Source organism: Dermacentor albipictus, chromosome 3 (assembly GCF_038994185.2).
Source record: "Dermacentor albipictus isolate Rhodes 1998 colony chromosome 3, USDA_Dalb.pri_finalv2, whole genome shotgun sequence".
Taxonomy (NCBI): Eukaryota; Metazoa; Arthropoda; class Arachnida; order Ixodida; family Ixodidae; genus Dermacentor; species Dermacentor albipictus.
Genome location: NC_091823.1, coordinates 60,191,039 through 60,218,351, shown reverse-complemented (window position 1 = coordinate 60,218,351; position 27,313 = coordinate 60,191,039). Strand labels below are relative to the sequence as shown.

Sequence of the window (27,313 nt, the reverse complement as noted above, 5' to 3'; positions counted from 1 at the left end):
CAGCGGTTCATGTTGCTCTGAAATACCTACAGGAAGAAATAAGCACATCGAAGGCCGTCATCTTTATAGAGTCCCGTGCTGCCCTTAACAGGCTGTTGAGAAAGGATGCGAATAGCCCAATTTTGCGCAGTATAATAGAGTCCGCCTACAAAATTACTTCTTCTGGGGTGTCCCTCATTGCCCAGTGGATACCTTCGCACGTGGGTATTGCTGGAAATGAAGAGTCTGATTCTCTCGCTACAACTTGGGCTCACAACGGGAGTGACTGCCCAGAAATTTCTTGTATGATTGACAACACCCGTGTGTTAATTGCCGGTACCTCCTAAAGCAGCACCCAGACCAACATGTTGCAAACGGCTCGTTCCCTCCCCGTGTCCGTGGTCGTGGCTTGCCTCGTAGTGTTAGAGCACTGTTAGTGAAATTAAGAGTTGGCTCTGGGTTGGTGCGCGAATGCTTGTATTGTCAAGGACGTGTAGACAGTCCGTCGCGTACGTCCTGTGGCTCCTGTGAGACACTTGAACACCTCAAATTAGAGTTTCCCGCATTCGTCACACAATGTGCACTGCTAATTAAGGAATATAGACTGATTGGACTCAAGTGTACGACCCTTGACTATCGCCTCTTTCAGAGAGGGAGTGCTGCTCAACGCGACCAGGCCCATATAGCCTTGCTAACTTTAATGCAGAAGATTGATTTAGCCTCCCGTGTGCAGACATTTTTCCGTGCTCCTATTTTCTTTTGTCCGTGTCACGCTCACCTGTTTATTTCCTATTTCCTATGCCATTTCTTTGTTTCCTATCTTCTCCTCTTTTCGTTCCCTCCTCCCGAAAAAGTAGGGAGTGTGCCCCTCTCGGTGGCAGTTGTCAGCTTGCTCCCTCCCTGTTTCCTTTGTGGGATCCTATGTTTCCATGGATGGATGGACGGACGGACGGACGGACGGACGGACGGACGGACGGACGGACGGACGGACGGACGGACGGACGGATGGATGGATGCATGGATGCATGGATGGATGGATGGATGGATGGATGGATGGATGGATGGATGGATGGACGGACGGACGGACGGACGGACGGACGGACGGACGGACGGACGGATGGATGGATGGATGGATGGATGCAAAACTTTAATGAAGGTCCTGTGGTACGCGACTCAGCGCGCTGCGGGTCGCTCCCACGTTGGCACAGTCAGGCCATGCCCGACCGCCGCATCGTGGGCCCTTTGGACAGCCCATAGTTGCGCCCCGGCATCGGGGCTCTTGATAGCGGAGAGCTACTTGTCCTCATTTATTTGTCCTGTGCCTCGTAACGAGGTGCAACGCCAGAGCATATGGTCTTGGCTAGCGATGTCATTACAGTGCCTGCAAGAACTAGTGGCATAGGTATCGGAATAAAGCTTGTGGAATAAAGCCGCGCTGGGATACGAGCCTGTTTGCAATAATCTCAGGGTCAATGCCTAGCTGCGCTCTATTTAACTTCTTGTGGGGAAGGGGAAAGACTCTCCTGACGAGATAAAAGGGCTGTGCAATTTCATTGTATGTGGTCGGTTGATCTCTGTTCTCCACCACTGCGAGCCGGCGTTGGAGTTCTCCATGGTAGCGGAAAGCGAGACCTCGCGCCTTGGAGTGGGCCAGCTCGTTGAGGTTTGTGGGGCCTCCAATGATGGATCCCATGTGAGCGGGGAACCACGTGAGAGTGTGGGTGGCGATGCGTTTGCCGTCGAGGATGCGACAGGCTCCCTCACACATGGCGCCAACGCTGAAGGCGCGGATGGCTGCCCTGGAGCGAAAGTTTCAAAGTTTCAAAGTTAATTTGTCAATACAGCATACACATACATAAATTCTGACCTGCCTAAGCATGCTGTGCTTGTTGGCTGGTCAGGCAGCAGGTGGAGAATCTAAGAAAATAATTTCATATACATGCATTTTATGTTATACACGACATTGCCGATAAATCTGACAGCACAAGATAACATACAAAACAAGTAAATCTATACACAAGGCAATAAATTTACGCACCAATCTCTTAAACCAGTCATCATCTTTCTCTTGTAGCTTGCAAGATATAGATCATCAGGAATTTCATTGAACATAGTTGGCATATAGTAATTGCGCATCTTTTTACCATAATTACTATAGACCCGTGGTTTAACAAAATGTTCTGTTTTCCTCAATGTATCATCTTTTTTACAGGAGTTTTATATTCATTTGAATAATAATACCGCGTCAACACAACAAAATAAAACAGCTCACGAATCTGTAGGATGCCTAACTCAACGTATTTCTCTTTCATGCCAAGCGAGTGTAATTTGGTACCGTAAGATATAATGTTCACGATTCGTTTTAGTATGACATTTAATGCTTGCTTCTTATATTCCGAGCAGTTTCCATATAATGTAATACCATATTTTAAAACAGGTTCCACTAATGCTGTGTAGATAACTCCTGTAAGGTGAAGCGGAGATTTCCCCCGAAGGTGATACAACATGGCCGCAATGACCCTAATCTTTCTAGAGAGGTAAACGATGTGCTCGTTCCAAGTGAGATGTTGGTCGAAATAGATACCCAGATATTGAACTGTTCGCTCTATTCGCATGGCTTCGCAATCACTTTGGTAACAATGGGATGAGTGCAAGTACAGTGGTTGCATTAAGGCAACTGTTTTGTGGGGGTTTTTAAAACATGTCAGCTTCGTTTTGTGAAGTTTTAAGAAAATAAAATTTTGCGAGAATCAATCGATTACTGCAGTTATAACTGGCTGAAACGTTTTAACGTCAGTACAATAGTCGGTGACATTAAGTTCGAGCGCTGTATCGTCAGCGTATTGAAATATTTTTGACTTAGTCTGCAATAGACCCAAATCAGACACATAAACGTTAAATAGCAGTGCGCCGAGTGTACTTCCTTGAGGTACACCGAAAGTAACATTCTTCAAATGTCCGTACGTATTATCAAGCTTTACACACTGCAACCTGTTCCTAAAATAACTGTTCAAAAACTTTTTAAAATGACCGCAAAAACCAAGTGAACTTAATTTTTCAAGTAGTAACGCATGGTGTATCGTGTCAAATGCCTTCGTTAAATCCAGGAATAGGGCTAACACAACGTGATTATTTTGTATTGCATTGTAAACATAATCAGAAAATTCTTCGAGAAGCGTTGTCGTATTTCTATTCTTTGTAAAGCCAAATTGCGCAGCATTGTTCAAAGAGTATTTTTCACAGAATGATTGCACAACGTATGCAACATGCTTTTCCGTAATATGTGCTATCGACGACAGTATTGCAATGGGCCTATAATTTATTAAGTTGCCTTTCTTGCCGTGTTTCTACACAGGCCTGACAACAGATATTTTAAGTTTGTCGGGTATATCACCAGTTTCAAATATGCCGTTCAGTATGTTCAGAAGAACGTCTTTTAAAACGCCAAAGTTCCTGTGCAAATCTCTGAGACGAATGCCATCATATCCTGGTGGTTTGAACTGTTTTATTCTGCAAATAATGCTCCATAGATCATCCGCTGATATGAGGGGTAGGTACGCTGTATGCGCACATGCTCGTTTTGGTTGGTATGGTACAGGACTACTGACTGTTATGGTTCACAACTTTTCTGTTGTATTTAAGAACACATTATTAAATTTATCACATAGCACCTTCAAATTTTCCTTTGGAAATTTTTTTTTACTGTTTCATCAATGGAAGCCTTTTTCTGCCTACCCATTAGTTCATTCGCTATCTCGCACGTTTTCTTTCCGTCACATTTGTTCAGTGAAAACTGTCGCGTGAGAAAGGATCTTTTCGCCTGTCGCATTTTAGCCGTCACTTGATTCTGCAGTGCGCGATATTCATCTCTTAGCGCTTTATCTTCAGTTAGTTTCCTGCATTTCCGCCATGCCTTATCTTTCGCGCAGCACAACTCTGCTATTTCATGAGTTATCCATTTCTTATCTGGGCTTCTTATTTTGATATTGTTACGTAGGATGACGCAGACGAAAAGCTATGTACAAATATATTTACAAGGAAAATACGCTGCGCTAGGCCAAGAGGCAAGAGCCCGCGCTAGCATCTAATCGTCGTCGTCGTCTTCACACTGCTGGCCTTTCGTGATCGCACATATTGTGCCGTAGCAATATTAACAGATTTAGCCGACTGTTCATAGATATTGCGAAGTATTTCAACAGTGTTCTCGTATAAGCTGATATGATCCAAATTTAGAAGGGAACTCCAGTTAACGTTATGAATTAATTGCTCTACTTTTTTGTTATCTAAAACAGAACCTCTAATAATGCCTTCGTCAGTTCTATGATCGCTAGACATAATTGCAACCGCTACAAAGTAATGATCGGCTAGTTTTTGCTTGATGATTCCGGAAGTATATTGCTGGTTTTGCAAACGAATTATTATGTGGTCAATGCATGACTTTGTTATATTAGCACCTAAGTGTTCTTCTTTTGTACATTCGTTAATTGTGCTAACGATTCCAAATTCTGCCAGCAAATTGAAGTAACCAGCGGGGATACTTTTTGTCTCTTTCATAATGTCTATGTTAAGATCCCCCGCAATAATGAAGTGCTTCTCATTCATGTACTTATAGAAAAAAAGTATACAGCTCATCTAGAAATGCACTGGCATTCATATTCGGTGGCCTATGTATTGCGCATAAAGTGTACTGTGTATTTTCTTTCGAAATAGACAGAGTGACCGTCTCTGCATGAATAAAACTAACATCAATTCTATTCGTCATCCACACATTTTTTTATGAACACCATGTACATTTTCTCGAAGCATCTATATTAACTTCGGTTAAAATAATAACATCAAACGGAACCGCAGCAGTCTTGAGCTTCAATCCTAATTCATCCCAGTATTCGTTCAAACTTCTGATATTAACATGCAGCAAACTAAGTTCGTGGTTCAATTGTGCTTCACTCTTAGCAGTTTCTACATGAATATTCCACTCACGAAATCAGTCAAAGGAGGCCATTACGCTAATTTACCGAGGTCTCTTTCTGGTTGATACTAATTAGCGATGCACCTCCACTTTTCCGGACAAGAGTTTTCCCGTTGCTCACCCAGACAAATTTGAATCCTTGATCTTTTGCAAGCTTCTTACATTCCGAAAGGAAGTCGCTGAAGATATTGGCCTGTTTGTCGTCCAGGAGGGCCAATGCAAACTTGCTCGGCCGCACGCGACGACATGCTTCGTACCAAAGCGGCGTTAACGGTCGACCCCCTGTGGTTGATTGACACTACCGTGAAATTGTTGCTGTTGCCATACTGGGCCGCGTCAACGAAGCAGTTGTCGCCAGGGAGTTCTGTCGCGCGGCGTATATATAGAGCGCCACCGCTCTGGCCTTCCTTCTTTCTACGTTGCGCTAGAGATGCATATTGCGCGGGGCGGGCGATATGATGATGTTATCTTTCTGCTCTTTCGGAAGGCCCCGGTAGGCGTCTTCGACAGTGGCCGAGGCGACGCCCATCTCTGTTAGGAGTCGTCTACCCGCCCCGGTGCTGGAGAGCCTGAGAACCTGTCCCCGTTTTTGTGCTTCTGCAATTTCTTCCAGGGTATTATGAATACCCAACTGCAGGAGTCGGTCGGTGCGTGTGTAGTTTGGTAGTCGGAGCGCGCTCTTGATCCCCCTCCTTATCATGGCATTTAGCTTGTCTCGCTCGGCCCTCATCCAGACGTGCATGGCCGCTACGTACGCGAAATGGTATAACAGGGAAACGTAGACTAGCCTTATCAGATTCTCTTCGCTCAGGCCTCTCCTTCTGTTAGCTACCCGCCTGATTAGACCGATGACGCTATCCATCTTCTTTGCTAGTTTGTGAATGGTGATGCTATTCGTGCCCGCCCCTTCGAGTGTCATTCCAAAGATTCGAATGGACGCGACTTTGGGAATGGGATCTCCGCACTTGGTGTAGAGATTAATGTCAATTTCAGCTGGGGGTTTCCAGTTCTGTGGCTTGCGGCCTTTCCACTTGGGCTGTAGAGAAGGAGCTCCGATTTCTTTGGGAGCACCGAAGTCCAGTGCCGGTTATAAAGCGCTCTGTAGTGTCGTCAGCTTCCTGGATAGCGGCTTCGACTTGTCCGTCACTGCCACCCGTGCACCAGACAGTGATGTCGTGCGCGTACATCGTGTGACTGATGCCCTGGACCTTGCCTACGTGTCTTGAGAGGTCGACCATTGTGATGTTGAAGAGGAGCGGTGAGATGACTTACCCCTGGGGGGTGCCTCTTCTGCTCAGCTCCATTTTCTCCGATTCGATTTTTTTCTTTGACATGACGGGCACGGATACACCACTACAATGCTTCGTCTCACCGGACCTAGCTGCGTGCTTCGTCAACTTGTCTGATAGTGTGTTGATTTGGCTTGTCTCGTTGCATGCTCCGATGTACGACTTCAGAAAAGTCAATGTACCTTGGGCGTCAAATGTTTATAGGAACATTAAACCCACAAAGTTGCGGATTTGAAAACCTGACGCACAACTTTGGACATGTCAATGCGCCTTTCACATCAAAAGTTTATGAGAACTTCACACCCATAAAGTTTCAGAATTGAAATCCATACGCTCCGCAGATTTTGCGGCCTCCGTGGGATGCCGCAACGAGCCCGTTCGCCATTAAAAAGCCCTTGAAACTTTGCACTCGCATGGGGTTCCTTGCGTTACGTGACTCCCGGTGCATGGGCGTTGCCACAAAATCCAGCCCGACTTTTCGCGGCAGGTCTTTTCGAGCGGTCTTTTCGAGCGTGAAAGAGATATTCTAGACAAAATCCAGAATGATTTCCGGCGCCGGGGGTTGCTTTGGTCGGCGGTGCATGGACAGAACGAAAACATTTCGGGGGGGGGGGGGGGGGGGCTTCACTTTTTAGGCTTATGGGGCTGAAGCCCCATAAGCCTACGCTACGCCCCTGCTGAGAGATATAGTACATGTGCTGTTGCATCGGCTGCAGGTGTTCCCTGGAATATTATAATGTCCCAGCATCCACTGAAATTTTATTGCGTGCTGCACCATGGTTTGCATTTGTGAGCTCTGTGAGTGCCTCATAAGCTATAATAGCATTAAATGTTTTCATTTTCGTGAGGCTAAGCGACGTTAACGCCACCTGGGAGTCGCTGAACAGTACCACGTTTGCGCCTCTCGTACGGACGTTAGAAATTTCATCGCCCATAGGAATAAAAATATTTCTGAACTTATGTAAAGTCGCCCAGTGGACACGGGAACAAGCTTTCCATAATTTTGCATTCCTTCGAAAGAAAGGCGTCTGTTCTCGAAATCAGAGACGCACACTGCGGTCGTGTCTACAATTATTGCATGGACCCGACCATGCAGCAGATAAGCTCTAAATTTAACGCTATAGGGTTTAAGGCAGTGGCTGTGTGTCCACATTTTCGCCAAGGCAATGTAACGCCATAAAAATTAAACAGACAATACTTGGCGCGTTAATAAAACATAACTGCTGACTACTTCATTATAGTACCGCTTCTAGAGCGATCGACTGAAAGGAATTGTTTGGCACGCCATTCCCGTTGGCATATTTAAAATTTCAAAGAGTCGCGCATCACCACAGCTCCACCTGCTGGCGCATTTTCACACCAACCGCACGAACGGGCGCGGCAAAACTGGCACAACGCGGTTACGTTTCCTGCGCCGTTAAGAGAGGGCGCCGCGACATCGTTCAAGCGATGAGAAAGCACACCGACTTTCTGGAATGCGAACACCATATGGAAGGAAAAAGCACCGAGGCAGTTTGAATAATGGGTGTTTAAGTTGTTAACTCGGGTTAACTTCCCTGCCTTTCGGTCATTTGCGTCTCTTTCTCTCGCTCTAAGTCGTTCCTTGCTGCCATGGGGATACAGAATATGCAGACAAAGTAAAATGGGCCGCGCACTTGATTTACACCGTTAATACTGCGATAGCGACAACGCGAAAGCGGCATCATTAAACGCAGTAAGCAGGACAGGCAGTTTGCGCTTTATCGCAAATATTTCGTCCTTATTTCTCTCTTCCACCACAATCGTTTATTGCTGCTTCAGGGCTTGGCTAAGCACTATAGCGCTTTAGCAAATATAACTAAACAGATAAATAATAATAATTATTATTATTATTATTATTATTATTATTATTATTATTATTATTATTATTATTATTATTATTATTATTATTATTATTATTATGAACGACTTTTCGACGATAATTACAAGAGCTATACGGTGTATCGATATGTAGATGATACAGTCCTACTCACACGCCACATACGTTATGAGTAAGCTATTAAAGCTCTACAAAAGGCAGTTCATAAGGCCATGAAATTGTTTGAAGAAAATTGTGTATATATCAATGCTAAGAAAAGCAAAATCATGCGCTTTCACAGCCCATTAAAAACTCAGAAATAGGCTTGCCAATATGTTCATAGGATGAACATTTCATTTCATGTAGTTGTTCATCTAAAATGTTCATATAGAGTATATGGAGACAGATAAATACCTGGGTATATCGTTCCACAGCGGCATGTCTTGGCCGTATCACATGGCATTTTGGTGTGCCAAAGTAAGGAGTGTTGCATATCTACTTTTCAACATAAAGGTTTTAGTACCTCTACCAGTCGAGAAAGTGATAGTTCACGCACTAGCGTACGGTGTGCTGAGATATGGCATAACGATCTTCGCGTTTTGTTCAGAACGCTGGAAAAATCGTATTGATAAATTACTTAAGAATATATCAGAAAATCATCAGGGAGGACCTTAACAGGGAGAGTGTAAGAGTGAGGTTGAAGGTTAATATGCAGAAGACAAAGATAATGATGAATAACCGGGTAAGCGAACAAGAGTTCAAGATCGCAAGTCAGCCTCTAAAGTCTCTGAAGGAGCATGTTTGCCTAGGTCAACTAATCACACGGAACCCTGACAATGAGAAGGAAATTCACAGAAAAATAAAAATGGGTTGGATCACATACGGAAGACAGCGTGAGCTCCTGACTGGGAGCTTACCGTTAACATTGAAAAGGAAAGTATACAATCAGTGCATTTTACCGGAGCTGACATATGGGGTAGAGACTATGGGCAGAGACGGACATACACGCAATGCATAGTTCAACGTTTGGTTCATGATAACCGCTCATATAAGCTGGTGCGTCTCAGGAAGCGCAGCAGCTCTTTCGTTTCTTTGCACATCCACCTCTTGCAAAAGAGAGGATTCTGGTACCGTGGTTCACTTTCCAAACGGCGCGTACAACGAGGCACGATGCGGAAAAAGAAAAGCGCACAAGTCTTGCTCTGATTCTTCACCTTGTTCCTCGTTATGCGCTCCTCTTATAACGTTACTGCTGTTTATACGTTGTAGACTAATTACACGTTGTCAACTAATTTTAAGAATCACGCGAGCGTCTCACAGCGGACGTGTTGGTTGTGAAACGGACGATCACCGTGGGGACATATTCTCTTAGATAAAAGACAGAAACTACATCTCTACACCACTCAAGGTTCTCACTCGTATCAGGCGAATACGTGGTGAAGGTGAGCTCTCTTTGAACAAACGCACTTGGACCGTCATCTCGAAAGTGAAGATTTCCTATCGCAACGTTAGAGACTAATCTATACGCTCGTATTCATTCATTCACAAAACTTTATTAGTGTCCTGAAGCCCGGTCTTTTCAGACCGAGGTGGGCGTAGACCAAGGCTGTTTACTTGACTGAACCAATTGCCTCCTCGGCATAATGATCACTGCCACGCCGCGGTAAGGACAGTCGTGGCATGGCGAGCAATATATGACACTGGGACCGTTATGGGATAATTAAGAACTCAATGTCAGCTTTTAGAACATTTCCGATCGTAATTAAAATTCAGCGATGTATAAACGTAGGCTGTTCGTCAGTGTAGGAGAAAATATTAATAATACTTGGAAGCGAACAAGTTCTCCTCGGCTAGTGCTTGTACACCTCGGATGCGTGAGATACCAGAATCACCTCCATCGACTGATCGATTGAATTCATTTCGTCAGAGCGCTGGATGCACTTTACGCCTATAGGACAGCACGGTTAGTGTGGACGTTGACACTGGACAGGTCACCACTGCATCCCAAATCGTAGTAATGTTTTCGCTGTTCCGTGCAGTAGGAGATGCGGCAAATGTTCACAGCATCAGCATTCCTTTTCGGACCGAATAATTTGCTTCCTCCCCTTACCTATGCTGCGTTGCACTTCTCTGCCGACTGCGCTTAACTTTCTTTGCCTCGCAGTTGGTTTTCTACAACGTGCATTACAACATGAGTTGCCTGCACTTCATCGATATAATCGTTGTGCTGAAGCTCGAGGACTCAATTTGTCTGAGGTGCCTCCTCTTTGGTCGTATATTGCATTATTTTTGTCATTGGAAAGACATATATGGTGAAAACCATTGTCGCGGAGCAACTACAGCACTCGTCCACGGCGATGACCTTACGGCTATGCCGTGGATGCTGCTGATACATCTGCGTGTATGCCATATATAGCTGTAAAACGTTTCGGCCAAACACTGTGGGAGACGTGAGAATTATATGATTTTAAATTTAAGACATTTACAGTAACAGCGACACTTGTGCTAGTTTGTGAACTTTCCTATTATATACGAAGAGCGGAAAATCAGATGAAGGTTGTGTATATCGCTTAACTTTCATCTGCTTTTGCGCTGTTTCTCCGATATACAGCGCGCCTGCATTGATGTTGGGGTAATTTTGCATAGGGTCTTGTAGTTGCGCCATGGAAGTTGCGTCCGCAGTAACGCATCACTGCTGCGCGTTTTCGTTTTGCAGCAAGCAAAAGAGGTGGGCGTATAGGCAATGCGCGACGGAAAGCATGCGTCAGCGCTGTCGTAAGGACGCACTCTCCTTGTATGTGGTGCGCAAGACCTCTACAGAAATTTGCTGGATACAAGTTATCTCTTTGGATCTCGAACTCAGCTGCGGCAGATAGTAGAATGCTCTTAGAGCTATGTTACTCGAAGATGTCGTCATTATTTGCATTAGAAATCGAAATGCATAATTGACTAATTAGAAAAAATTAACCAATTATGTTTTAACTACTCCCCTTGCGGCCCATATATTCAATAGTATATGGCCGCTCAGTTCGCAAGGCGTATCAACTTAGAATGAATTCTCAAGATGAAGTTTTGAAATATTGGATGCTACAACGTAAAACTATTGCAAACTTTTCTGTTCCATTTCTGCAATCAGCTCTCCCCGATTGGCCAACATATTTTAGACCACTTCAACTTTGCTTGTTAGTCACGCGACGTGAGAACAACCGCGAAAACTCTTTACTTGATATGACGTAAACACACCGATTATGGATGATTAGACTGAACAACAGAAAAACAGTTATTTCTTATCCTGCGCCTTTTTCAGCATCGGCCCTCGGCTATTGGTCATATGTTTTCGGGCTGAGCCCACTTCGCCTGTCTTTCACACGACATCACAAAACTACAAAAACTCAGCCCGTCAACGTCACGTGAACACACTAGAACTGCAATATGCCGAACAAAATTAATTTTTTTTTCAGGATAGCCGGAGACTGCCCCGTTCCGAAATAAATACATGATCGCGGCCTCCAATCGACCTGGAAATAGCTAGTCGGAGATGCAATATACGATGGATCCATTTGCGCATAATGAAAATTTCACACACATCTCACACCTATCTCACACCTATTACTACAGGTTAGCGAGGCACTCGCGCCACAATCTGCTCCGTTTGAAAAGTGCCGGATGAGACAGATTTTCCGCCCCTAGCTAATATATCGCGAAATCAAAGCACGTATACACCTGCGCTTATCCTGCACCTTTTTCAGCATCGGCCCTCGGCTATTGGTCATATGTTTTCGGGCTGAGCCCACTTCGCCTGTCTTTCACACGACATCACAAAACTACAAAAACTCAGCCCGTCAACGTCACGTGAACACACTAGAACTGCAATATGCCGAACAAAATTAATTTTTTTTTTTTCGGGATAGCCGGAGACTGCCCCGTTCCGAAATAAATACATGATCGCGGCCTCCAATCGACCTGGAAATAGCTAGTCGGAGATGCAATATACGATGGATCCATTTGCGCATAATGAAAATTTCACACACATCTCACGCCTATCTCACACCTATCACTACAGGTTAGCGAGGCACTCGCGCCACAATCTGCTCCGTTTGAAAAGTGCCGGATGAGACAGATTTTCCGCCCCCAGCTAATATATCGCGAAATCAAAGCACGTATACACCTGCGCTTATCCTGCACCTTTTTCAGCATCGGCCCTCGGCTATTGGTCATATGTTTTCGGGCTGAGCCCACTTCGCCTGTCTTTCACACGACATCACAAAACTACAAAAACTCAGCCCGTCAACGTCACGTGAACACACTAGAACTGCAATATGCCGAACAAAATTAATTTTTTTTTTTCGGGATAGCCGGAGACTGCCCCGTTCCGAAATAAATACATGATCGCGGCCTCCAATCGACCTGGAAATAGCTAGTCGGAGATGCAATATACGATGGATCCATTTGCGCATAATGAAAATTTCACACACATCTCACGCCTATCTCACACCTATCACTACAGGTTAGCGAGGCACTCGCGCCACAATCTGCTCCGTTTGAAAAGTGCCGGATGAGACAGATTTTCCGCCCCCAGCTAATATATCGCGAAATCAAAGCACGTATACACCTGCGCTTATCCTGCACCTTTTTCAGCATCGGCCCTCGGCTATTGGTCATATGTTTTCGGGCTGAGACCACTTCGCCTGTCTTTCACACGACATCACAAAACTACAAAAACTCAGCCCGTCAACGTCACGTGAACACACTAGAACTGCAATATGCCGAACAAAATTATTTTTTTTTTCAGGATAGCCGGAGACTGCCCCGTTCCGAAATAAATACGTGATCGCGGCCTCCAATCGACCTGGAAATAGCTAGTCGGAGATGCAATATACGATGGATCCATTTGCGCATAATGAAAATTTCACACACATCTCACACCTATCTCACACCTATCACTACAGGTTAGCGAGGCACTCGCGCCACAATCTGCTCCGTTTGAAAAGTGCCGGATGAGACAGATTTTCCGCCCCCAGCTAATATATCGCGAAATCAAAGCACGTATACACCTGCGCTTATCCTGCACCTTTTTCAGCATCGGCCCTCGGCTATTGGTCATATGTTTTCGGGCTGAGACCACTTCGCCTGTCTTTCACACGACATCACAAAACTACAAAAACTCAGCCCGTCAACGTCACGTGAACACACTAGAACTGCAATATGCCGAACAAAATTATTTTTTTTTTTTCAGGATAGCCGGAGACTGCCCCGTTCCGAAATAAATACATGATCGCGGCCTCCAATCGACCTGAAAATAGCTACTCGGAGATGCAATATACGATGGATTCATTTGCGCATAATGAAAATTCCACACACATCTCACACCTATCACTACAGGTTAGCAAGGCAGTCGCGCCACAATCTGCTCCGTTTGAAAAGTGCCGGATGAGACAGATTTTCCGCCCCCAGCTAATACATCGCGAAATCAAAGCACGTATACACCTGCGCCCAAATTTAGCATTATGGAGAATCGTAATCGTCGGTAAATTGTTTTTTTTTTTTGGCGGGGGGGGGGGGGGAATGCGGGCCTCTGGTATATTCGTCTCACATTCTCGGCACAATGTCGCAGATTATAAAAAATCTAAGCCGCAAGAAAGATAAGACAGTGGTGTTGCCCGGACACTCTAAATATGTATCGGGAGCGTTCGCCTGAAGTCATGAAGTCCATATTTTCCTATTCGGATTTTCCGGCTGGTGGTGGTTATAGCTGGAGATTAGTGGACAGGAAAAATGCGCAGCCTTTCACCGGGATAGCTGCACCAAAGCGGCTTTCTAGGTGACGTGACGAAGGGCAGTCACCATCCCAGACTTTAGGTTGGCTGTCACTGCATAATATACCAGAGTGTTTTCGTTTTATCCAACTCATATCTTTCTTTTTCTCCTTGTTTTTTAAGGTGTTTCTATATTTGGCACAATACTATTGTATCGCCTCCCCCCCCCGTAATGCCTTTCAGGGCCTTTAGGGCAAATAAATAAATAAATAATATATTCGGGCAAGTAGTTGAGTGTGCGACTTGGACGCTTCTCAACACCTTCGCTGCATTCCCTTCCTTTATTATTTACATTTCCACGCTTATCCAGCAGCCTAGCGTTTTCAACATCCTTGCGTGACATTGTTCGAGAATCCCTTGCTGCTCGCGCCGAGTAACGGCGACTTCGAGGATGACGTAGGCCCTCGTTGGGGCGCGCGAGCGCCCAACTGCAGGCATAAATGAAGTTGGCTCCAATCCAATCCAATCCAATTGCTGCTTCGCAGGCTTTACACAGTGGGCTTGGAAAGTAAGGTAGAAAGCAATATCAATCATTTCGCGCAATAAGCTACAGTGGGAAAAGCTCTCCATGTGAAGCTCCATTAGAAGTACGCAATGTACTGTGTCGACAGTTGCTTGCGCTCCTGTACTGTTGGCGGCTTAATTGATTGTTCCACAGAGAATAGCGGGCACAAGTTCAGGACGTAAGCACATTCTTATTTGCCTAGGTTAAGGCAAGGAAGAAAGTTACGATGTGTATAACACTACTCTTGCATTAATGAGGATGATATCGGTGCAAACCAGCAAGGACACGCGAAACTGCCACAAAACGGCGTGGTGGTGAATTTTCCAGTGTAAAAGAACCAATGTTTACAGCATCCCGTACAATATGCAGCACAAGTCTACCACTTAAAAATAACAAAAATGAAACCACCCCACGCGCAGGCACCCCGATGATGTAGATCTGTGGAGCGGTGGCATCTCTGAGAGGGTTCTGCCGGGAGCCATGATTGGTCCCACCTTCGCGTGCATCATCGCGAGGCAGTTCTCGAACCTGCGGAGAGGCGACCGCTTCTGGTTTGAAAACCCGGGCCTGCCGTCGTCTTTTACACCAGGTGAGTGGCACCGACCATTTCCACCAAGAAAAGATGAGGAGAGCAGCTACACCTGACAAAATAAAGAATAAGTGTGTTAACGCACGCACATGCTCGTGAACGCGCGCACCAAATTTCAGGCACCATTTATTTATTTATTTATTTATTTTGTTGATATTTCCCGCTGTTCCATGACGTTCTACGCGATGCTTCTACGATGCGGCTCGAGTGCAAATTTGTTCATTGCTGGAGCGAATATACTAATGGCATGCAGAATATGGTATTCGAGAGATTATTTATATCGATGACGACGATACTCCACAAAAATAGGAAGCTTTTTTATGTGTTATCAAGCAGTCTGCATAGGCCGAGCGCTTCCGTGCACTGACTCTTCCTTCTTCTTCTTCTTCTTCTTCTTTTTCTTTTTACTGACAGAGCAACTCCACGAGATCCGCAAAGCCACGCAGTCCAAGATTATTTGCGAGAATGCTGACGACATCCCCACAATCCAGCTATGGGTCATGAGGCTGCCACATCCAATTTAGTAAGCTCCGATTCTTGTTTGTTGCTGGTTTATCAGTGATATCGTTATATTCCGTGAACAAGGCCCGTCAGCTGGATAGAGACAAATATAACGCTCGAGTAAGCATGCCACTTCGTTACTGCGCTCAGTAAGTTGTGGCAGAATGTGCCAAATACAATCAAATATTGTGAATAACCCGAATTTTCACGGCAAGGTGAGAACCTAAACTTCATTTATCAATCCTCGGCGTTAAACACAGAAAAAATGTTATAAATGCTTTTACCAAGCACTGTGAACGTTTGTAGAAACAAAGCAAGTGTGATCCTAAGAATGAAGTTTGCTGTACGTGATGACTGCAGCGGCTGTTATAGAAAAAAACCTAAGTTTTAAAGAAAAAGACGTACGTTTTCTAAAGAATAAAATGCTGCCATCGTGACATTTTCGGCCAGTAGGCTATATCTTGCTAGCTCAACATTAAATAAAGTAAGTTATCAGCAAAAAAGAAGTGTTAAAGGTAGAGTCAGCCGAATTATTACTATTTCGGTCCCGTTGCGCCTACTTAATGAAGAATGGATCAGGAGAGAGTTTCTTTATCGAAGCTGATTGCACGCTGGCCTAATATAGGCAAGCGGGACGGGGACTGTAAAGCACGCCCTGGCGAAAATAAAAAAAAACAGCAAAAGCAGTAAGAGCTTGTGCCACAACGTCTTGCGTCATTCTCTCGTTCCAGCAACCCAAGGTTCCGATGCGAGGATATACCGGGCATCGATCTGCGTTACTGGCAAGAGGACCCCGTGCACGGCGGATTTTCGTTCAAGAAGTAGTGGCCTGTGTGTGCTTGTGCCGAGAGTTCCTTTATTTTTTTAAATCTGTGCCCGTTGGCCTTGAAGGGGCCCAGTGAAGTGCTTGTGACGCCGCCCACGGATACGTTGCCACCCATTCGCTTTCTCCCCCTGACGGATATACGCTGAGAAGATGCCAAGTGCGACTCGACTTCGTGATTGCCTACTTCGTGGTGCGCGAGCTGTCGTTCTTGCATCTGTGTCGGCGACGACTGAATACAACTACGAAACGCTCGTCTACGGGTTTTAAGGAAGACGGTTATACAAGCGACCAACGACCACTCCTGGATCTTCCACCTCCCAGGCTTTTTTCTTTATTAAGTTTTATTTTCTTGGCAGTTCCGCTTGTGCGCTTACCGAATCTGCATATTTATTTTTCGGCGTCTACGTTTTCTTCCCCAATCGCCTGGTAACATTGGAATGTAACTTCCTGCAGCGCGGTTAAAGAGAGAAGTAGCATATGACGACATTTAATACAACTTATAGCTTGGTCGCAATTGAATGATAACCCCCGGATTGACACGGTGACGGTCAAATTGGTACTTCGCACAAGACGCTAAGAATCTGCGCCCTACTTGTCGCTAATATTGTTAAGGAAACTAGTTAACATGTTATCGTGCTAACGTGTTAAGGAAACCCAGTTACCTTATTACGCCACACGATGCTGGTGATGAATGATGCGCCATATTACAGTAAGACTGAGTAAACATCTCTATCGGGTCAGAGTTTTTACTATCTGTATATAGAAATAAGACCACTGTGGTCATGTACAGCCTCTTATGAAACTGAAAAAAAGAGCATGAATGTCGCAGATAAATGCTTATTGCGGAATGAGCACTGCTCCAATATTTAATCCATTAGAAATAAATTAGGCAGGTCGTTAGCAGGGACGGAAAGAGCAACGAGCCTACAAATGTATTTAGATTCAGTTTTGTACAATACCTCAGTTTACATAGGTGAACTGAAACAACTTGCGCGCCAGAAGTTTAGAAGTGGCGAGAACACATTTTCTCTTCTTTATCTGTTTCTCTTCACTCAGAGCGGGTACTAAAATGTTTAAATATATCCAAGGCCCCGTCCTAGTTCAGCAATTCCGCCGGGCGCAATTTCTTCGTTTCAGGCTATTTCTATAGATAGATGCTTTTCTTCTTATCGAATTCACGCTCCCACGAACCTTTCGCCGGTGCTAAACGAGCTTCGATGAAACGTTCGTGGTAATACTATGACCGCTTCGAGGCCTAGGTAACGTTATTTTGTGCCTCTAACACCTTTTTTTTTGTCTTTAGGCGTCTTTTTAGGCTTGCTACTAACACGGCATATCGCATATAGATAAAACCAGACGTCATCATCAAACTCATGCCAGATCGTTTTATTAAAGGGGTCTTCATGTATATTTAAGTTTTACTTTGTCACGCTTCAACAAGCTATAAAATCCGCTTTATTAATTAATGAGTTGTTCCGCATGCGCTGAATTCTCGGTGATGTCCTCATAGAATGCCACAAATCTTGCCATTGAACAAGAGGTTTAATTCCTCATTTTTCTTCTCAGAGCTAAACGCAGTACGCTGTGCTTTAGCCAACATTGGTACATACAAAATTTTTGCAGAGCAAGAAAAACTTGCTTGGTATGCTATGGTTACTTCTACAAAGGTTGCAGTGAAAGGAATGAGTCAGTGTGTTTGTTTACAAAGAGGTTGGGGCCAAGTTTCTGTAATGCTGTATTCATAATTCGTGTGCAAAACCACACAAAATCGAACGACAGAGAAAATTAGTGTAGTTCACAGTCCGTACATCTACAAAGGGACAGTGAGTAAGCCACCAAAGTACGTATGTTATGTAGGAATCGAAAAGTGGCAACGAAAATCAACATTTGGTAACTACTGTATCTGGCAGCTGCCAATTGGAAAACTGACTGGCTGCCAATAATGACAACTGCCCTCACAGTGGTCATTACTCTTCTTCTGCGCATCAATAATTTTGTGTGCTATCAATGGTTACGACAGTCTGTGATTGGTGAGGAGTTTAAACTTCGTCGTGCAGTGAAGGCCAAAGTTTTGAGCACTGAGCTCTTGAAAGTTTGGTCGTTGAGAAGGGAGATGTGTTTTGCCAAATGTGACAGCGTCGGACAGTAACCGAGAAAATCGCGAAATGTTATCACGCGCACAGCGGTAGACTTGTAGAGCACTTTTGTAATAAATATTTTCCTACCTGTACAAGCAGTGAACTTTACCGTTCATTCGGCTTTCCACGAAGAACAAGACGTGCAGACATTAATCTGAACACTTTGTTCTTATGTTGCGCAATCATTTCTCCAAACTTTCCAAGCAGAAATAATTACACATATTAGAAGCTTGGAACCAACACGAGTGTCACTAACGATTGCTTTAGGATCATAAAAAATTTTTAAAATGAAAAGCTCCAGAGAGCAATTTCTTACAGAAGCAATCAGAAGCACGTGCTTAGTTGAAATCATGCCACTGCTTAAGCAAACTAATGAATATTAGTGGCGTCATTACTAGGTTTTGCACACCCAAAGTTCGGGCATGCAAAACGCCGGGCGTTTGAAAGAATGCAATAATGAGTACAAAAGAACGAAAAAAGAGTACGAGATAACGCAAGCAGGGCCATTGGGCTTTGGGTACGCAAAGACGCTTGAGTGAGCTATGTGAAAAGCTCACAGTTCTTTCTGTAATTTTTATTCATGGAAGAAGAGAGAAGACTCCAAGCGATCATGAAACCAGACAGCAAGTTTCGGCAAGTCAAAGTCCTCTTTAGGGGCACAGCTGCGCGTTGACTCCGTAGAAATAGGCCGTCCATGGTATTTTTATGGCTAGGGTTGAATACTGTCACATGATTCTTCCTCCTAGTATTTTTTCTTCCTCCATGCTGTTGTTGTTTTTTTCTCTCTAGCGAGAATTAATGTGATGATAAGCCAGGTAATCCAGCTTCACACGGCTTCCAACAGCCCAGAAACCAGCATTATAGAAGCTTCTGCATACTTCAAATAGTCTGCACAATTTATTCTACAAGCCCGCAGCTACCTTTCTCCTTTTTCGACCTTCGGTACTGGTTCGCCAAGTTCCGAAATGTATGTCTCGTACGGCACCAAAGGAAACAAGCGATCAGCTTCATCTGCCTATAAAGCGTTCCGTGACCACTGGGACAGCCGAGTTCCGCCCGAAATGGTGCCCGCTTTTCGTTCGCCGAGTAACGAGATTCCTGCGCAGCCCCACTTGCAGGCAATATCTCAATCCCACACAGGTAGACAGGCTGTTTACTGGATGTTCTTGACGGCTTTCAAACAAAAGAGTAACGTAGAAAGCAGAAAGGAAAAGAGTAACAGAAGGACAAAGCCTTTCGGTGAACGTCAACTCATTGTTGTGGTATATGATGTGGCGCGAAGCACGCCCATGAAAGCGAGAAGGCGGGGACGTGCATGCGCGTTGATCAAGAGAGGCTGCAGCGCCCGGTGGGCCGTTTGCATGCGAGAATAAGCCTGCCGCGCCCCGCTGAACCACGAGTCATATAGCGCATACATGATGCGGCCAACGAACGCGGCTAGCTGCGAGCCACGACGTTGCCCGAGCTCGGCCACAGCGGCGGTTCCGTTGTTAAATGAACCGCGAAGGGCTTCTGTCTACGCGGTTACCTCGACAACGCTGCAGCTGCGGGTAACAAACGACGCACAATCGTGCTGCGTGAGCGCTCAAGCACGCACTCTCGGACGCGGCCTGTGCCCGCTGCCTGTACGGGGCATGGTGGAATTTTATATTGTTTCGCTTTTTCCTCTCGCGTTGTGTACGTAAGTTTGCTAATCGAGTGAGGTTTAAAGAGAAAAAAAATGGCTCGTTTATATGCTGAAAGGTAAGTTCGCATGCCGAAGTGACAAAGAACCCTATTGCGGACTTTTATTCTTTGTTTGTTCATACGTGTACAATGACAGAAGTAAATTGAAGTGAATCTGAGCTATACTTGCGAGAAAAAACAAGCATTTAGTTTTTATGAGATGGTGTGTGCTGTATTACGTATGGCAAACCAGCGTGAAAGACATGAATAATGGGAAAACGTAGGCACATACAAGCATTTCCCCACGCCTTTAACGATGGTTTAGTATCCCTAATGTCGAAACTAACCCAAGCTTCCCTCTTGGCCCTATGCTACATTCCCTATAGACTTTTTCAGCTTACACATAACTAGAAGGTTAAATTTTTCTATGAATCAATCTCACGCACCACAAATGACGAAAACCGAACAGCACAACTCGAGAATTTGTGTACGTGTGTGGTAAACGTCCCGATAACTTTTTAAAGTTTTCCTTGAAACTGTCTGCCTGCGTTTTACTTGTCTGGTGTGGCCAATTTAGTACAGTGCACACTTTTAGTATTCAGATGATCGCCATTATATATATGCATGCTTATAATATCGCTTCCGTGAGGCGATCGCCAATAAAGACTTTTTTTAACAGCGAAGAGATTAGCAATTATTGTTTAATGTTTCTTCTGAGGTGGGATGGGGAAACGGGTGGAGAACAGAGGTCACACGCTCGCTCGCTCACTCACTCACTCACTCACTCACTCACTCACTCACTCACTCACTCACTCACTCACTCACTCACTCACTCACTCACTCACTCACTCACTCACTCACTCACTCACTCACTCACTCACTCACGCACTCACTCACTCACTCACTCACTCACTCACTCACTCACTCACTCACTCACTCACTCACTCACTCACTCACTCACTCACTCACTCACTCACTCACGCACTCACTCACTCACTCACTCACTCACTCACTCACTCACTCACTCACTCACTCACTCACTCACTCACTCACTCACTCACTCACTCACTCACTCACTCACTCACTCACTCACTCACTCACTCAGATATTCCTAGAACAGCCCACAAAAAGAAACGAAAGAAAAACAAACTGCATGTAGCCGAGCGCTCAATAGTAAGACCAAGAAATTCGGCCGCATATATGCGTATCTGTTTCAGAGTCGCTCTTTCATGATACGGCTAAGAGCGCGATGAGTTTGCGTTATCAAGTTGGGAGTGTTCGCGTGTGCGGGAGCGACATAAAGAAACAAAAAAGACAATTCCAAATACGGCCCCCTTTACTTTGCTACCGTATAACGGTATAGCGTGAGAAACCCTGTAATAAAGAAATAAATCCAGTCTTTACACGCGCTAGCGTTAAGACTGGATTTTGTTGTTGGTTAAGCCTGGAAAAGTTGTTGGTTCAGAAATGATTCTGAACCAACAACTTACTGCAGCGGTTACGCGTTTTTCCGGCGTCAGCATGATTCATCATGCAGATTTGACATTCTGTTATCGCATTCCACTAATAATTACATGACGTGAAAATAGAGCTGTCATAAAATAGGGCCGTCTTCTTTTGTCTTTTGTCTTTGGTCTTTTGTCTTTTACGTAAAATGTGCCAACAGAATTTTTTTCTCTTATCGCGCAAGTACACCCTGCTGCATGATTCTAATCTAAAATGTAAACGTCTCTTTCCGGTATGAAATCCTGGAGCGACCGTTATAACGGACCATGTGTCCAATACTCCTGGGAGTGGCCCGTAAAACGATAGTTCCGCCAATCGGCATGAGCCAAAAGAGCCATCCTTGAAATGTGACCAATGAGAAGGAAGTTCGGGCGTGATTCCGAAACGACAGAGAATATCGCTCTCTATAGCTTGGTGTTTTACCACGGGCTTCATCACCCTAGCGCCCATGCGCGTATGCGCGTATGCATGCGCATGCAATGTAATGTACCCATATCCATCCACACGGCCACGATCCGTGATAGGCGTTGCTAAAGTACTAGTTTTGGTGTAGAACCTTAACAGTTGCGTATGTAGAAGGTACTAATGCACTTCTACGCTCACAGGCAAACGACGAAGATCTTCAATCTCCTAAAATGTAGCGCAGCTCTTCAGCGGGAAGTGCGTGTCAGGCGTCGAGGGGGACAGACCGGCCGTCACCTTATCTCCACACTGTATACAGGGCAAGACGCTGCGGAAAAGCCGCCTTGCACGTTTTAATGACGCTGCTCGTAAAACTAAGTGCCACTCACTTCCGGGGCAGAATGGCACCGGCGGACTATATTGCACTTTTGCGTGCGCAGTAAATCAGTATCGCCAACATGTTCTCGCTAGTATAACGTCAGGCCTGCTCCGCAGCCTTGCCAAAGGATAACGCGACAAGCCTCCCGGTTGATGCACCAGCCTCCAAAAATGTTTATCGCTCATGAAACCCGCGTACTCGGCCATCAAGCGTAACATCTACGAAGGCTACTTTAAAACTCCCTCTCCTCTCATCCCGTAGGAAGTTAGCACGCTTATCACTGCTGAACAAAATTTAATATTACAATTCTGAATTAAAAAGTGAACTTTTGTCCGAACCAGCATACGTATCATCTCGTACTGACCGTCACCACAAAGTGAGCGTTCCACACTGTCGCACGAACGTATTTTTTATTCATTTATTCCTAAAACTACTAGTGAATGGAATCATCTGCCGGCCTCGATTGTTAACATAACCGATACATCTGCTATTAGAACTACTATTGAAGAATACTTTTGTTAATCCGCACTTTCTAATTTTTCTTTTATTATTATACCCTGTTATCTGCACATGCTCTGTATTTCGTCCACTCCCTTCTGTAACGCCTTCGGGCCTTGAAGGTACAATAACTAAACAAACAAACAAACAAACAAACAAACAAACAAACAAACAAACAAACAAACAAACAAACAAACAAACAAACAAACAAACAAACAAACAAATAAATAAATAAATAAATAAATAAATAAAGTGAAACCACGCTGCAGTTGATGCACTCGAAGTGGCTACGTTGCTCTGTCAAGAATCTCAACGGTGGCGTCCTGTGAGGAGATGAACGTTGCGAGGCTGTAAGATTGTTAGGAAGATTTGTCAGCTACTTTTTGCGAGAAAGTTGTAGGATATAATCAAGAACGAGGAAGACACAGTGGCTCTCGCTTCTTTCTCTTTAGTTCATGGTTGCAAAGTTCTGCCTGTATAGAAATGCTTGACCAGTGCCAATGAGCTGACATCAATCTAGACTATAGCTTATGTGCCAGCGTTCTTCTTTTCGCTCTTTCCTTAGTAGCGTTGACTGCCACATTGCCGCGGCATTCTGTCATACGTGCCAGAGTTACATGAAAAGCGAATGGAAGTTTAAACTCTGTTTAACGAAATTCGCAAACATAAGAACCAAACCCGGTGAACTGCTTCCCGAAAACTCACAGCAATGGAACATTGAGGCTAAGCGCAAAGGATAACCGTTGAATTCTCTCATTTCAAAGGCTGAGTGTTATTCATTGAAGGAAGCAACCGAATTTCAGTGAAAGACTTGTTGCAGAATAAATGAACATCTTACGACAAACCCGCCTACTAATACGGCTGCCACTAAATATTTATCACAAAAATATCAATAAGTGTGTCCACCATACGCAGTTTATTCTCCCCGCACTGGACGTCCTGTCCTGGACGTCCTTAGGGGAATGTTTCCCATAAGCATCACCGTTATTGTCTCTCACTCGTATTTGTCACGGCGTAAGAAAAAGACTAGACTCCCGAGAAGTCAGAACCACTAGCAAGCCGGCGATTATCGCACTCACTATGTCCAAAGGGAACCTATCACTGCTGTCCTTCTAGCTGGCTCTCCTTGAGAAGGCGTTGTATGCATGCACTGCACGAAAAAACAAAACAAAACAAAAAAATCAACGAGAGAGTCGGCAAAAAAATAAAAAAATAAACATAAATCGGTCCCGGAGCGCAATTGCGCCGAAACTTTCCACGGCAGAAACAGATTGTCTCGCGATACGACACCCAAGCGCGGCCAGCTCGCAAGGCATGCAGCAGCGGCGACCATTCTGCTCCGCGTCGCTTTGGCTGCGCACGGCCGGACATTCTCAATCACCAGAACAATCGGGGCTACTTAGCGACCTTAACGCCGATGCCGCCTAAAGGTGCGAGGGAAAGAGCTTTTTACGCTTCCAGCGTTTTCTTTTGCCACTTTTTTTTTGCTTTATGCGATGGTTAAGACAGGCGAGAAATACTTTCTACGGTTTTACTGCACGCGCTAAAGCTTCACATTGCACCCGCTTACGATCAACAGCATATACGATCGTCGATGCGGGAGCCCATTTTATTCCCGCCGTAATTAATTGAAACTGGGGTAGCTCTCACCACCTGTACTAAAATGCGTTCATTAAGGCTTGACCGCAGGAGGCGTATTGCGGTTGACCTTCACACCAATTGCCTTTCTGTATATATATATTCGGCGGTGCTAGATGTGGTCCTGGATTTATATCGTACCTGCCGAAGTCATAAACACGACTAATGACCGCAATAGCCTTCCCATGGCACAAACATAGCTGCGACTTTAATTCCTCGCATCTGTAAAGTGCAAACCAGGACTGTGATATCGTTGACATTATATGTCGGTTAAAAATCGGCACTGCAGAATCACTAGATATATCTAATGTTTCTGATGCATTCCTTTCTTCCCACAGAAGGCCTGACACCAGGGCGCCTAGTGTGGCTCTTGTGGTTCTGTTTTAACCTTGTTGAAGCTTCGTGGTGGCGTTATCCTTTTTTTTGGCTCATCCGATTTTTATTTCATACTTGTCATATATTTCCAGAGTAACTTGTTAATAGTAGCAGTAATCATTAAAGAGTTAAAGCCTTCTCCATTTGTCTTTATTCAATTCAGGTCGTAATAGGATATATTTGAAAAGAAGATAGAGTTATAAACTAGCATGATTATCTGTGACAGGAGAAGAAACCGCAGCCTCGATAAAACTCGAACTGTCCATGACACTTTAGTGCCTTCTTGACATATTCATTACAATACATGTTTTCATCAAATAGAACTGCAATACTCCTAACATGCGGTACAACTTCAGTGCTAAAACAGCCAAGTGTAAGGTTAATGTCAAGAATATAGTATTTATTTATTTATTTATTTATTTATTTATTTATTTATTTATTTATTTATTGTACCCTCAGGGCCGATGCAATTGTAGAGGGGAATGGGCAATAAGTTGAACATAAATTATGCATGTTAGCATCAGCAAACAATAAAGATATACTAGAGAGAGAGAGAGAGAAAGGCAAAGGAAACAGGGAGGTTAACCAGAGATGATCTCCGGTTGGCTACCCTGTACTGGGGAAGGGGCAAAGGGATGCGATAGGTGAGAGAGAGAAAAGGATAAAAAAGTCAAAAAGAATGATGAGAAAAGAACGCGCACACACGCTTACACAGGATACCTACGAACTCTTTCTGTGGGCGCTGTCGCACAGCCTGCAAAGGCGTTCCTAGGGTTACGCAGTGTCTCCGTACAATACTATGTCACAGTATGTACAGTCACAATTTGTTAGAAAGTCCCATGTCTTTTAAATACCGCAGCAGCGCCTTCATAGCGGATCGCGCTGATGTTCGCGTAGGCCACTTTCCAAGGATGTTGTTTTTGTCATTGGGCGCTTGTCCAGTTTGTCTAGGGTGGCTGAGAGGACTGCTCTTTGTGGGTTGAAACGAGGGCACTCACAAAGAAGGTGCGTGATTGTTTCATTGCCCCCCAGAAGACACAAAGTGGGCTGTTGGCCACTAGTACACTAGTATAGTTATACAATTTGAGCGCATAACAAATCAGAGTAAATAAATATTATTTCTGATTATTCAAACTACATAATTCAACCTACACATATCACATACACCAAAGTGCATAAGGGACGTTGATAAGCAGAGTGCACAATTCATAGTGAGTAGTATTGTTTATTGGCGTTAAATATCCCGCATTTTGTTTTTGCAACGTTTAAGGCCAGTGAGTTTGCTGAACTCCACTAATCTAACTGCGCAAGTGCACCATTATTTCGATTTATATGTGTCGGTAGGTGAGAAATCGCTTTACTCGTATCTGCGGCATAGACGATAATTTTTTTATTTCTATCAACAATAACTAGGTTGTTTACATATTAAAGAGCAAAGGTCCGAGGATGCTACCCTAACTAGCGCTTTAAGGTTATATTAGTCGCGTTGGTGCTTACGGTAACGTGGATAACTACTTAATATATTCTGAACATTTCTTCGAAAGCCATAATGACCAAGTTTGTTAGGAAGTCTGTTATGACTGATACAATAAAAAAAATTTAGAATATTCAATAAGCACTCTAAGCACGCAAATGCCACTACCGAAGGAGTCTAGAATAATTTGTTTCTCCAATAAAAGTGCACTCTAAGTTGAACGTTCTTTAGTGAAACCAAATTGGAATGGTGCCATAACGTTATGATTTGACAAAACAGAAGTAATTCACGTGCGTATTAATTTTTCTATACCTTTATAGAAGACAGGGAGGATCAATATTTGCGTGTAATTTGACATGTTATTTCTGTCACCAACTTTGCAGATAGATACAATTTGGCAACTTGCAAACGCTGAGGAAAATTTCCGGATAGGGATATTAGGTTCACCACGTAATTTAACAAGAGAACAATGATGTCAGTAAGGTGCCCGACTGGCTATATTTGTAACTCATCAATGTCACAACATTTACTAAATTATAGTGAGAGGAAAGTGGAGCTAATTTCTGACGTAGCTGGGCGAAACAGAAACATCGATTAGTGGTACGTGCAGGCAGAAATCTTATATAATTTTTTTGTCATGTGCGATTCTTCCGACGGAAACAAACAAAACAAAAATGTGAAAAGCGTTCGCCGGTTCTTCCCCGACGCAAGTTTTGTAATACACTCCTATTTCTGTTGGGCTGGCATCTGAGTCTGGGCAGCGTTTTGAAGCCTGTTAGAATTTTTTTCAGATAAGCTCTGATGCATGCACAGTGTCATTGCTAAATATATTTGCGAATTAATGTTCCTTACTATGGTGCATAAGCTTGTTTGCTTCCTTTCGATGCTTTCCTAAAAGCGGCGAGATTGTGCGCGTTTGTAATTTTC

At 44.3% G+C, this 27,313-nt stretch overlaps 1 protein-coding gene across 3 annotated transcripts in view; it reads left to right on the top strand.

Moving 5' to 3' along the window:
- The window catches only part of LOC135898757 (salivary peroxidase/catechol oxidase-like), a 133,794-nt gene extending 115,250 nt beyond the window's left edge, over window positions 1–18,544 (top strand). For all 3 annotated transcript variants that reach the window (XM_065427890.1, XM_065427891.2, XM_065427892.2), the window contains exons 14-16: window positions 14,815–14,984; window positions 15,399–15,507; window positions 16,217–18,544. In XM_065427890.1, coding sequence (XP_065283962.1) covers window positions 14,815–14,984; window positions 15,399–15,507; window positions 16,217–16,310 — 373 coding nt within the window. In that variant the 3' untranslated portion in view covers window positions 16,311–18,544. The remainder of the gene's footprint in view (window positions 1–14,814; window positions 14,985–15,398; window positions 15,508–16,216) is intronic.
- The last annotated feature ends 8,769 nt before the right edge of the window (window positions 18,545–27,313 follow it).